This window comes from Girardinichthys multiradiatus, chromosome 2 (assembly GCF_021462225.1).
Source record: "Girardinichthys multiradiatus isolate DD_20200921_A chromosome 2, DD_fGirMul_XY1, whole genome shotgun sequence".
NCBI classification, from domain to species: Eukaryota; Metazoa; Chordata; class Actinopteri; order Cyprinodontiformes; family Goodeidae; genus Girardinichthys; species Girardinichthys multiradiatus.
The window spans coordinates 1,025,529-1,038,493 of NC_061795.1; the positions used below are offsets into that span (position 1 = coordinate 1,025,529).

The following is a 12,965-nucleotide window of genomic DNA, read 5'->3' on the forward strand; positions in this document are numbered from 1 at the left end:
TGAGTTTTCTCATATTTAAGTTGCTAAATATTATTCAGCACTTTGGTGAGACTGATTGTACGTACACATAATTTCACAATAATTCAGAATATAACGCACAATAAAACACAGAAAGTACATCTTGCAGTTGACATTTTTAGCACGAGGTGGCGCAAGAACGTCAGTACGCCAGATGAAGAAGAAAATGTTGAGCATTTAAATGGTCTTTGTTTTGCGGCTGCCTCGTTTCCTTATTTTAAGCTTTATCAGAAAATGTACTACAGGTATGTTCCTACACTCCAGTACGTTTTTGGTGTATTAATATACAAATCGACCCACAGTTTCAAGACATACGTAAATTACTCGTTATAGCTGTTAGCGTAGTGCAGTATTAGCTCTTTCCTTCCTTTAACAACGAGCATTCCTCTTTGTGTTAGTCGGAGGTGTTATTTTAATTTGATGTATCAGTGAGTTTTAGCAGTAGTATATATTATATTAATGTATTGAAATAAGTCAACAGTTAATATGGAGGAAAAGCAGTTTACAGCATTGACGGTGCCCACGGATTATTTTCAGCAGTGGTGAGTTGATGTTACAGCTGACTGACTGACTGGGGGAACTTCTCATCTTATCTCCCTCACACACTCATTTTCATGCATGATGGAGAAAATTAGAAGACATCAGGTGTTCGGACTTGACATTTGGGCTCCTTGTGGTTAGTCGTACCAAAATGTTCACGTTATAAATGCACTTTTAAAACTCTCTTCTTAATTTTGTGTTGATGGTCGAGTGGATAAAGCTGTAAAACAGCCGCATGTTCTGTAAAGCAACAGCGTTGAGAGAAATTGATTTCTTATGAGATAGATACATAGATGGACAGATACATACAATAGATGTATGTTCAAAACAAGGAAGAAGAGATGCAGTGCCTTGCAAAAATATGAGTAAAGATCTGATTAGTCTGGTGGGCATTTATATTCAGTCCTTCTGGGGCAATACTTTGTACAACCATCCTTTACTGTAATTACAGCTGGAAGACTTTTGGGGTGTTTCTCCACCAGCTTTGCACAACTGTCTGACGTTTTTGTCCATTTTTTGGTAAATAGCTTTGTCTCATTCAGATTGAATGGAGAACATCTGTGAACGTCAATTTTCAAGCCTCAGCGCAGATTCTCAAATGGCTTTAGGTCTGAACTTTGACTGGGCCATTCTGGCACATGAATATTCTTATGATCTGAACCATTCTGTTGTAGCTGAGGTTTTATTGTTAGAGTGGGTAACCCTCCGCTCCAGTCTTAAGGCTTCTGGAGCCTCTAACAATTTTTCCTTCAGGACTGCATCATATTTAGCCCCATTAGTCTCCCATCAATCCCGACCAGCTTCCCTGTACATGCTGAGTAATGCATCTACTCGGCATGCTGCTGCTTCCACAATTTGTTACCATGGTCACGGTCTGTTTAGTGTGATTAGCTGTGTTCGTTTACCTCTACACATGGTATTTTGTAGTAGGTCTCACCTAACTTCACAGAACAGCTGTAATTATACTGGAATTAAATTACACACAGCTGGACTCTATGTACTGATTAGTTGCCTTTATAAAGCAATTAGTTGCACAGTATTTTATTTAGGGGTATAAGCATAAATGAGGCCAAATGCACACTGCACTACTGAATTTTAAACAACAGTATTTTCCTTCCACTTCACAGTAAGGCACTACTTTCTGTTGGTCTATCACATAAAATCCTAATAAATTACATTGAAGTCTGTTTTTATAACATGACAAAATGTGAGGGGAAAAAAATCATAGTGTATGATTACTTTTGTAAGGCACTGTGTGGTATTCTTGCTTAAATGAGCTGCACACAACGGTCAAATGTAACACACAGATTACAAAGTGATGTACATCAATGCATGTTTGTTTGTAACTATTGTGTCTTGTGTGACTGTGTGCATTTTCTCCTCACCCACGCTATTAAAACATCAGACATAACACTTTTTCTTGCCTTCCACAGATCCAGTTCGTTTCCTCACCGCTCTCAGCGCTCACCTCTTTTTCTCTCTCCTTTTTAGGTACCAGGCCAATCAGCAGCACCCTGAGGCCCAACATGTGATGCCGTATCACAGCTTGGGTCGTTACAGCGATGGCTACATGGAGGAGCCTGTCATGGCAGAGCTGTCTGTCCACAGGGAACCATCAGAATACCAGGAACCCTTTCACCACAGCTACCCTCCAGCCTCTAATCATTACCAGGAGCAGATCAACCAGCCGAGCTTCACGGAGCATCTGCAGCATCAGGCAGTCCCCCTACATCAGCATATGATGCCGCAGCAGGAACCTAATATTCAACCTCATGAACCTCCTCAAGGTAAATGAGTAGGTTATTGAGTAGATTGGGCTCAACTTGATCCATTCCAAAATGAGACGTGCTGTGCATATTCTTGGTTTTGATCAGTTTATTTTCTCTGTTCCAGATGTGACGCCAGTAAAGAAGAAAAGAGGTCGACCTGCTAAAAAGCAGGCAGAGGATAAGGACATCAAGGAGGAGGTGGATGAAGCTGAAGCGGCCAAAAAAGCAAAAAGGATTCTGAACCGCTTCAATGGCATGAGTGTGGCTGAAGTTATGACTAAAACGCTCCCTGATGTTCTAACCTACAATCTTGACATTTTGATAGTGAGTTTTTTTTTTTTTTTTGCTCGGATTCTGCTATTGTGGGTTCGATGGTTGTTGATCAGCAGCACCTTAAAAAAATCATTTTGCTGCCATGGTAACCCCTTCATGTTTCTCCTTAGATTGGAATTAACCCAGGACTATTATCAGCCTTCAAAGGACACCATTACCCAAACCCAGGAAACCATTTCTGTATGTTCAAATTCAGTTTTAGTACTGGCTACAGGGTAATACATGCCAATGTTTGCTGTTATCAGGTGTTGCCATGCGTTCAAATGCTTCGTTTACTGCTGAGTTTTTTCAGAAAGTGGCACTTGCACCATCTCCATCCAGTCATCAACAACCTAAATAAAACAAAAGCTTGTTATTTTTGAGGCAAGAGAAAAAAATAGTAGGTTATGTAGGTCAGTAGTTATGCTGGCAAAAGCAAACTAGGTATAGAAGAAGAGACCTGGCTTCCCATTATTATGTCACAAGTTTCTGTTTGCAGGCAGCATGTTTTATTGCTGTGTTTTCCACCATGTGTATCTATATTATAAAGATAATCATCAGATTCTCTGCACACTATCATGTAGGGAAAACAGAGCAAATCTTTTTCAAACAGGGAGCATTTTATTTCTGTTTCACAGAACAGCTGTAGTTTTACTGAGATTTCACTACACACAGGTGGACTCTATTCACTAACCATGTGTTGGTTGCATTGCATTTTATTGAAAGGGTATCAGAGGAAAGGGGGCTGAACACTAATGCACACCACCTTTTCCAGATTTTCATTTGCATGTATCATTTTTCTTCCACTTTACAATTATGTGCTGCTGTGTTGGTCTACCATATAAAATCCTAGAGACTTTAAAGGCATTAAAGGTTATGTTTATGTGACAAAATGGGAAAAGGTTCACGGGGTGTTCATATTTCTGCAAGGCCTCCCTATATCCTGTGAAATAGTCATCTAAGTACAATAAAGTTAAACCTGTTTTAGCTGCTATAACTGTTTTATTCAGCCCCTGGGGGGATCTAATGGTTGTCTGACGTGCTTCCCCCCCCCCCCCTGTTTTAGGGAAATGTCTGTTTCTGTCTGGTTTGACTGAACAGCAGCTCAACTACATGCACGACCAGAGCCTGCCTGGGAAGTACAGCATCGGCTTCACTAATATGGTGGAGAGGACCACACCGGGGAGCAAGGACCTCTCTAGGTAAACCATCTTCCCATGTGATTCTGTCATATTATCAAAACAAGCTGTTCTCTATTACTTTAGTTTACAAAATATGCATATTTTTCCAAAGTCCAACATCCTTTAGTTGCCTTTTTAAATCAGCTGTAAACATAGGTTTGTCTTGTTTCATTTTCTGACCTTGTTTTCCGCTTGCCAGTAAGGAAATTCGAGAGGGAGGTCGACAATTGCTTGAAAAGCTACAGAAGTACAGGCCATCAATCGCTGCTTTTAATGGCAAAGGTAAAAAAAGCAAAATGTAACTGTTGAAGCAATAAGATATCTTACCAACACAAACACTGACTGCATTAAATTGCAACAATTTTCTGCATTTTCTGTAGGTATTTATGAAATTTTTAGCAAAGAAATCTTTGGCGTAAAGGCCAAGAATATTGAGTTTGGCCTGCAGCCTTACAAAATCCCTGAAACTGAAACGGTATGAGGCAACAAGAATACATTTTGTTATTGAAATGTACTCCCAGTACTTTCCCAGATACTTATGGCATTTATCCTGAACCTCAGGTGTGCTTCCTAATGCCATCATCAAGCCCGCGTTGTGCCCAGTTTCCCCGTGCGCAAGACAAGGTGCATTTCTACATAAAACTGAAGGAACTGCGTGACCAGATAAAAGGCCTGACACCCAACGGGGAGGTTCTGGAGACACAGTACTCATTTGATCTGCAGCTGGCTAAAGGTAATTGGCACCACGGCTTCAGCTAGACGCTGCACCTGAAAGAAACATCTTCTGGTTGGAAATTTCCAAATAACATGGTAGCTTCTTTGAGATGCCTTTTTAAGGAGAACATCTAACTCACAGCTAGTGTGTTTGTCCTGCAGAGGATGCTAAAAGGATCGCAATCAAAGAAGAGCAGGTGGATCCGGAATATGAAAGCTGCAGTGGGCTTCATGATGGAGTGAGGCAGAGCAGCTGAGACAGAGGAGAGGTGACAAACAGGCCAACTACTGTAGCACTCAGGTAGTGTGGTTATTTTAACAAGCACTGTAACTATAGAAATAACTCCTGTTCAAAGCAAGTTTAACTTCTGTGTTGGTCTGTAATACAGACATGAGCCTTGTACCAATCACCATGATCATCTGCAGGTGTGTGTTAAAAACGCCACTAAAAAGTAAAAAATAATTCATGGCAGTAATTCAAGTCAGAAAGCTTATCTATTATAGACATGCATTACCCACAATGCTGTACGGACCTTGAACTGAAAAAACACAGTGGACCAGCACCAGCAGAAGATATAGCTCCCCAGATCATTTCTGACTGTGGATTAAGTCATTTTTAGTATTATACTCATGCAGGTAAAAAAAAAAAAAAAGAATATCATGAAAATTTTCTGTGTTTTTGTCACTCATTTCAGAAAGTGAAACTCTTATATTATACAGATTCATTACACATAGAGGGAAATGATTCAAACCTTTATTTCGTGTAATTTAGATGATAATGTCTTCCAGGTAATGACAACTGAAAAATTCTGGGTCTCAGAAAATCTAAATATTGGGAGAATGTTATATGTTGGAAACTGGTGGTGTCACACCCTGATCAGCTAATCAACTCAAAACACCTGCAAAGGTTTCCTGAGTTTCTGAATGGTCTCTGTCTGGGTCAGCAGGCTCTACAATCACGGAGAAGACTGCTGACTGGACAGATGTTCAGAAGATAGTTATTGACACCCTCCATAAGGTGGGTAAGCTACAAAAGCCCATTACTGAAGAAGCTGTTTGTCCACAAAAGGCTGTATCTAAGCATATCCATAGAAAATTGAGTGGAAGGAAAAAGTGTGGTAGGAAATAGTCCACCAGCAACAGGAGAAACTGCAACTTTGAGAGGATTATCAACCAAAATCCATTCAAGAATTTGAGGGAGCTTTACAAGGAGTGGGCTGAGTTTGAAGTCGGTGCATCATGAGCCACTACATGCAGATGAATCCTACACATGGACTATAAATGTTGTATTCCTTGTATAGAGCAACTCCTAAACCAGAAACTGTACTGTTCAGTGGTCCAAAGTCCTCTTTTCAAATGAAACTAAAGTTTGCATTATATTTAAAAATCAAGGTCCCAGAGTCTGGAGGACGAGTGAAGAGGCACAGAATCCATGTCCAGTGTGAAGTTTCCACAGTCAATGATGGTTTGGGATGTTGGATTGGCCTGCAAACCTGCCTGAACCTCCACAGAGAATCTATGGGCTGTTGTCAAGAAGATAAGAGACACCAGACCCAACAATACAGATGACCTGAAGGCAGCTACAGTGCCTTGCAAAAGTATTCGGCCCTCTTGAACTTTTCAACCTCTTGCCACATTTCAGGCTTCAAACATAAAGATACCAGTCAGTCATCAGTCAATCAGTCATTTTCTACCGCTTATTCCATAGTGGGTCGCGGGGGAGCTGGTGCCTATCTCCAGCAGGCAATGGGCGAGAGGCGGGGTACACCCTGGACAGGTCGCCAGTCCATCACAGGACAACACACAAACAACCATGAACACACTCATTCATACACCTAAGGGCAATTTAGAGTGACCAATTAACCTAACAGTCATGTCTTTGGACTGTGGGAGGAAGCCAGAGTACCTGGTGAGAACCCACGCATGCATGGGGAGAACAAGCAAACTCCATGCAGAAAGACCCCAGGCCGGGAATCGAACCCAGGACCTTCTTGCTGCAAGGCAACAGTGCTACCAACTGCGCCACCGTGCAGCCCATAAAGATATAAAATTCAAATTTTTTGTGAAGAATCAACAACAAGTGAGACACAATCATGAAGTGGAATGAAATTTATTGGATGTGTCAAACTTTTTTAACAAATAAAAAACTGAAAAGTGGTGCGTGCAATATTATTCGGCCCCCTTGTGTTAATACTTTGTAGCTCCACCCTTTGCTGCAATTACAGCTGCAAGTCTCTTGGGGTTTGTTTCTATCAGTTTTCACATCAAGAGACTGAAATTCTTGTCCATTCTTCCTTGTAAAACAGCTGGAGCTCAGTGAGGTTGGATGGAGAGCGTTCATGAACAGCAGTCTTCAGCTCTTTCCACAGATTCTCGATTGGATTCAGGTCTGGACTTTGATTAGGCCATTCCAACACCTGGATACGTTTATTTATGAACCATTTCATTGTAGATTTGGCTTCATGTTTTGGATCATTGTCTTGTTGGAAGATAAATCTCCGTCCCAGTCTCAGGTCTCTTGCAGACTCCAACAGGTTTTCTTCCAGAATGGTTCTGTATTTGGACCCATCCATCTTCTCATCAATTTTGACCATCTTCCCTGTCCCTGCTGATGAAAAGCAGGCCCAAACCATGATGCTGCCACCACCATGTTTGACAGTGGGGATGGTGTGTTCAGGGTGATGAGCTGTGTTGCTTTTACACCAAACATATCGTTTTGCATTGTGGCCAAACAGTTTGATTTTGGTTTCATCTGACCAGAGCACCTTCTTCCACATGTTTGGTGTGTTCCTTGGTCTTCATGATGCTCTCTGCGCTTTGAACAGAACCCTGAGACTATCACAGAGCAGGTGCATTTATACGGAGACTTGATTACACACAGGTGGATTCTATTTATCATCATCAGTCATTTGGGACAACATTGGATCATTCAGAGATCCTCACTGAACTTCTGGAGTGAGTTTGCTGCACTGAAAGTAAAGGGGCTGAATAATATTATATGCCCCACTTTTCAGTTTTTTATTTGTTAAAAAAGTTTGACACATCCAATAAATTTCATTCCACTTCACGATTGTGTCCCACTTGTTGTTGATTCTTCACAAAAAATTAGAATTTTATATCTTTATGTTTGAAGCCTGAAATGTGGCAAGAAGTTGAAAAGTTCAAAGGGGCTGAATATTTTCGCAAAGCACTGAATCAAAGCAACCTGGGCTTCCATCACACCTCAGCAGAACAACAAGCTGATCTTCTCCATGCCACGCTGCACTGATGCAGTAATTCATGCAAAAGGACCCCCAACCAATTACTGAGTGCTTGATATCTATTTAAAACATCCTTTTTCTATTGATCTTATGTTATATTCAGATTTTCTGAGACACTGAATTTTGGGTTTTCATAATTTGGAAGCCATAGTTATCAAAATTACAAAAAATTAAAGGCTTGAAATATTTCACTCTGTGTATAGAATCTATATACAGTCATAGTCAATACATTAGAATGTGTTCTGATTAGTGTCGTTTGTCAAATTAAAAGGAGCTATTGAAATTAACCATTCATCAGGTATTAAACATAATTTTCAGCCCACATTTCTGTATTAAAAATGTTTTTTTATTGGTCTGATGTAGTATTTTAACCTTAAATGTTGTGTTTTCATTAGCTGTAAGTGGAAAATCATTATTGACAAAAATAAAAGCTTGAAAACATCAGTCTGTGTGTAAATAATCTATATAATGTTTTTACTTTGAGTTACTGAAATAAATCTACTTTTCAATAATATCGTAGGTTATTGAATATGACGAGTTTTAGAACCAAAATAATTGAATGTAGATTGTCATCCAAAGTTTTTGGAGAATTATATATAATGAATTAAATTACAAATGAGGTTTAAGCAGTTTTATGAACATTTATCTCCATATTAAATGAAAAGACTTGACTACACTACAGAGGTACAAAGGGGTGTGTTTACAGGTTTAAAGTAGGAAGGGACAAAATGGCCGTGCATGGGTCTGAAATGGGAGTAGGAATTGGCAAAGACCAAACTGACCTGCAGCCACTGTGTAAGCTTCATACTGGATCTAGAGCAGGTACAACTCTGCGCTTCTCCAATCATCTCCTGATGTCGGGACCTTGGTTTTTCTAATGAAATACAAAATTACTTTCATCTAAAGAGAGGACTTTGGACGAGTGAGCAACAGTCCAGGCCTTTTCCTTAGCTTGACCTGGTCTCTGGTTTAGGAGTGTCTGTGCATGGTGGCTCTTGATGGTCTGATGCCAGTCATATACCTCACCCTTTAAATCTTCCACTAAACTCTAGAACAGACTTTGCTTCATAATGCTTTCAAAGTTGCACTTACATTTTGTTTGTGCACCTTTTTTACCACACCTTTTCCTTCCACTCAACTTCCATTAATATGATTGTATATACAGTATTCCATGAATGAGCAGCTTCTTTTGTGTTGTTTACCCTCTTCGTGGTCGGTGTCGATTGGCTATCTGCTGGACAGCTGTCACGTCAGCAGTCTTCCCCATGATTGTTTAGGTCATAACCTTTCTGTTATAAAATCCTAAATCAATACTTAATTTCTATCACTTGGCTTGTAATTTATCTATGTGTTGCCTGAGCGTTACTTTTTTTAATTTAAATTACTGAGATAAAATAATTTTTTGATGGTATTTTAATTTGAGATGCAACTGTACTTGCTGTTTTATGTACTTGATGTTGACAATCTCTGTTGATATTAGCTGAATTCTACTGGAGTTATGATTAATCATTTCTAAATGGCTTCTACAAACACATTAAACTTTACATGTGTACTGTGTTTTCTTTCACAGACGTAGTCCACATACACCAATCAGAAGAGAGAATGGCACATCTGTGGTTGTAAGCCTAGAAATATATGTGACCTGAACTAGTCCAAAGGTACATCAGCAAGGAAAAGAAATGACAAAATGAAAGATGACCGTGCCGCACCCAAGGAACTGCCAGGAAGAGACCACAACAGCTATTTTTCTAACACTCTGGTATCTGGTATTTTTATCACTATTTATTGCATCTTGTAAATTTGTTTCAAGTGAATTATTTTGTATTTTGATACAGTTGTAACTTATGATTTGTTTGCTGTATACATGGATAATTAATTTTTTTTTCTTTGATTTGTAAGCACAGCTTTATTAAATCTCGTCTAAAGATGACTTGTGTATTTTTAAATCAAGCCGTAGCATGCTCCCGGCCTATACTGATGACACATAATATAATGAAAATATGTGTGTGTATATATATATATATATATATAATATATTCATTCACCGGCCACTTTATTAGGTACCCCTGTCCAACTGCTCGTTTATGCAAATGTTTAATCAGCCAATCACATGGCAGCAGCTCAATGCATTTAGGCCTGTAGACATGGTCAAGACGATCTGCTGCAGTTCAAACCGAGCATCAGAATAGAGAAGAAAGGTGATTTAAGTGACTTTGAACGTGGCGTGGTTGTTGGTGCCAGACGGGCTGGTCTGAGTATTTCAGAAACTGTTGATCTACTGGGATTTTCACGCGCTACCATCTCTAGGCTTTACAGAGAATGGTCCGAAAATATCCAGTGAGCGGCAGTTCTGTGGGCATAAATGCCTTGTTGATGCCAGAGGTCAGAGGTGAATGGCCAGACTGGTTTGAGCTGATAGAAAGGCAACAGTAACTCAAATAACCACTGGTTACAACCAAGGCATGCAGAAGAGCATCTCTGGTAGGGTCAGAATTTGGCATCAACATCATGAAGCATGGATCCATCCTGCCTTGTATCAACAGTTCAGGCTGGTGGTGGTGGTGTAATGGTGTGGGGGATATTTTCTTGGCACACTTTGGGCCCCTTAGTACCAACTGAGCATCGTGTCAACGCCACAGCTTACCTGAGTATTGTTGCTGACCATGTCCATCCCTTTATGACCACATCGTACCCATCTTCTGATGGTTACTTCCAGCAGGATAACGCGCCATGTCATAAAGCACGTATCATCTCAGACTGGTTTCTTGAACAGGACAATGAGTTCACTGGACTCAAATGACCTCCAGTCACCAGATCTCAATCCAATAGAGCACCTTTGGGATGTGGTGGAACGAGAGATTTTTATCATGGATGCAGCCGACAAATCTGCAGCATCTGTGTGATGCTATCATGTCAATATGGACCAAACTCTGAGGAATGTTTCCAGTACCTTGTTGAATCTATGCCACCAAGGATTAAGGCAGTTCTGAAGGCAAAAGGGGGTCCAACCCAGTACTAGCAAGGTGTACCTAATGAAGTGGCTGGTAAGTATTTATATATATATACATTTTTAAAGAAATGAAAGGGACACTTTGAAAACACATTTGAACTCAATGAAGAAAAAATTCAATTCAATAATTGTTTTCAAATGGACGGACTAATGTGCTAGAAACAAAAAGATGACACATCATGTGATGGTAATTAAACTTATTAACCTTAAGCGGGCTGAATTCAAAGATGCCCCAAAAATCAGAGTGAAAAAAATTATGTGGCAGGCTTGTCCATTTTGTGAATATTTAATTGCAGTAACTCAGATCGGTGCTCAGTAGTTTATATGGCCCACCACACGGATGAATACAGACTATATCAGGACATGCTCTTTATTAGACAGCAGGTGGTGTCCTTCCATTTGTCTGAGATACAACTCCTAGATTCAGACAGACTGAATATAAAGTCCAAGAGGTGTTTTATTGAATTTAGATCAGATGAGCGTAGAGGCCAGTCAATGGTATTAATTCCTTCACATCCAGGAACTGCCTGCATACTCTCAGCACATGAGCCTGAGCATTGTTCTGCACCAGGAGGAACCCAGGATCCACTCCACCAGTGTAGGGTCTGACAATTGGTCCTAAGATTTCATTCTGATGCCTAATGGCTGCCAGGGTTCTATTGCCTATCCTGTAGAGATCAGTGTGTCCCTTCACACCTCCCCAGATTATGACTGACATGACAAACCACCAAACCAGTTATAATGCATGATGGCAGGCAGCATATTGTTCTCCATGGCTTCACCAGACTCTTCCACGTCCATTACATGTGTGCAGGATGAACAGTAGAGGCCTGCTGGAGATCATTTTGTAGTGTTCTGGCAGTGTTCACCCTGTTCATCCTTGCACAAAAGAACACATACTGGAAACTCTCTACGCTTTTCTCCAGTTCTCCTAACTCAGCTGCCGGTCTCCTGAAATTACTGTCCTGCTCTTGAAACTCTGCTGGGAGACACAGCACATCTTCTGAATATAGAACAAATTGCTGCAAAATCCTAGAAGAGTTTGACTACCTTTATAACCTCTGGGTTCCAGTTATCGCCTCATGCTAGTAGTAGTGGCACTGACACATGCAATATGCAACGCTGGTGAAAAAACATCCAGAGAAGATGAAGAGGGAACAAATGTCAGTGGTCTTCACCAGTCAAACCATTCCTTGTTTGTGGGGGGTTGATTAACACCAAAGATGCTAAAAATCATTTTCAACCCCTTTAACTACATAGCTGACCAGATTATTAACCCAGGTGTTGAACTGACTTGAGGCTCTGATTAAAATGTGATTCTTGAGCAGTGTACGTAAATACAATAAATCATTTGGTGTAGAACATAAGATTAATGTGAAAATTATTACATAAATAACAACATATGAAATAAGTGCTATACTATAAACGCCATAACCATGACAATGGTTCAGCATTTTAATACATTGAGGCAGAAAGCTGTGCAGAAGTCTGGTGGTTCTTTTTGTTCCAAACCCTCTTTGTACAGCATGTCCACGATCCGTACAAACGCTCGAATAAGATTTAATCTCTGTTCACTTTCCTCTGCAGGGCTCTCTCAGTTGCCTCATTGCAGAAGAAGTATTGCGCTGAGATGCAACATTTACCTCTGCTCTGTAGAATGCTATGAGGACGCTGGTCTGGAGCAATGCTTGTTTCAGTTTTCTGACAGTGCAGTTTCTTCTAGGATCATTTCACCATCCCAGGGGTGTTCGTTGACCAAGTGAGGTCAGCAGAGATCATTACTATGAGGATTTTAATGCTATCCACTCTATCTTATTGCACAGTTGCTGATGCTGAATGGTGTGTGCTCAGGTTGTGACCTCTGGAAGTCAGGGATCTTCTCCATTGTTTTGTTCACATTAAGCACCAGGTTGTTGTCCCTGCACAAGTTCTTTAGCTGTTTGACTCCCTCCCTGTATGTTGATTTATCATTCCCATGAATGAGACCCAAGGAGATGACAGTGAGTCCCAAGAATGAGACCCAATGCTGTTGTATCATTCACAAATTCATTGGTCAGGTTGGATATTGTTGATCTAATTTAGTTAATAACAAATTCTATTACTCTTAGGTTTTCAGAGCCATTTTAAAAGCAGAAGTGTCCCCATTTTGTAACACAAAAGG

At 40.3% G+C, this 12,965-nt stretch overlaps 1 protein-coding gene across 4 annotated transcripts; it reads left to right on the forward strand.

Moving 5' to 3' along the window:
• The first annotated feature begins 158 nt into the window (after positions 1-158).
• On the forward strand, positions 159-9,724 carry tdg.2 (thymine DNA glycosylase, tandem duplicate 2). 4 transcript variants are annotated; one of them, XM_047380979.1, is made up of 11 exons: positions 209-263; positions 493-560; positions 2,050-2,345; positions 2,452-2,651; positions 2,771-2,840; positions 3,706-3,841; positions 4,020-4,102; positions 4,201-4,295; positions 4,382-4,553; positions 4,697-4,835; positions 9,365-9,724. In XM_047380979.1, exons 2-10 carry the CDS (start codon positions 505-507, stop codon positions 4,789-4,791), a joined length of 1,203 nt encoding a protein of 400 aa, XP_047236935.1. In that variant the 5' UTR covers positions 209-263; positions 493-504; the 3' UTR covers positions 4,792-4,835; positions 9,365-9,724. The 4 variants fall into 4 exon arrangements, 3 of the variants coding, with proteins under 3 accessions (XP_047236948.1, XP_047236935.1, XP_047236926.1); XR_007040576.1 differs by lacking the exon at positions 209-263 and adding an exon at positions 5,482-5,552 and having other exon boundaries at positions 278-560; XM_047380992.1 differs by lacking the exon at positions 493-560 and having other exon boundaries at positions 159-263.
• The last annotated feature ends 3,241 nt before the right edge of the window (positions 9,725-12,965 follow it).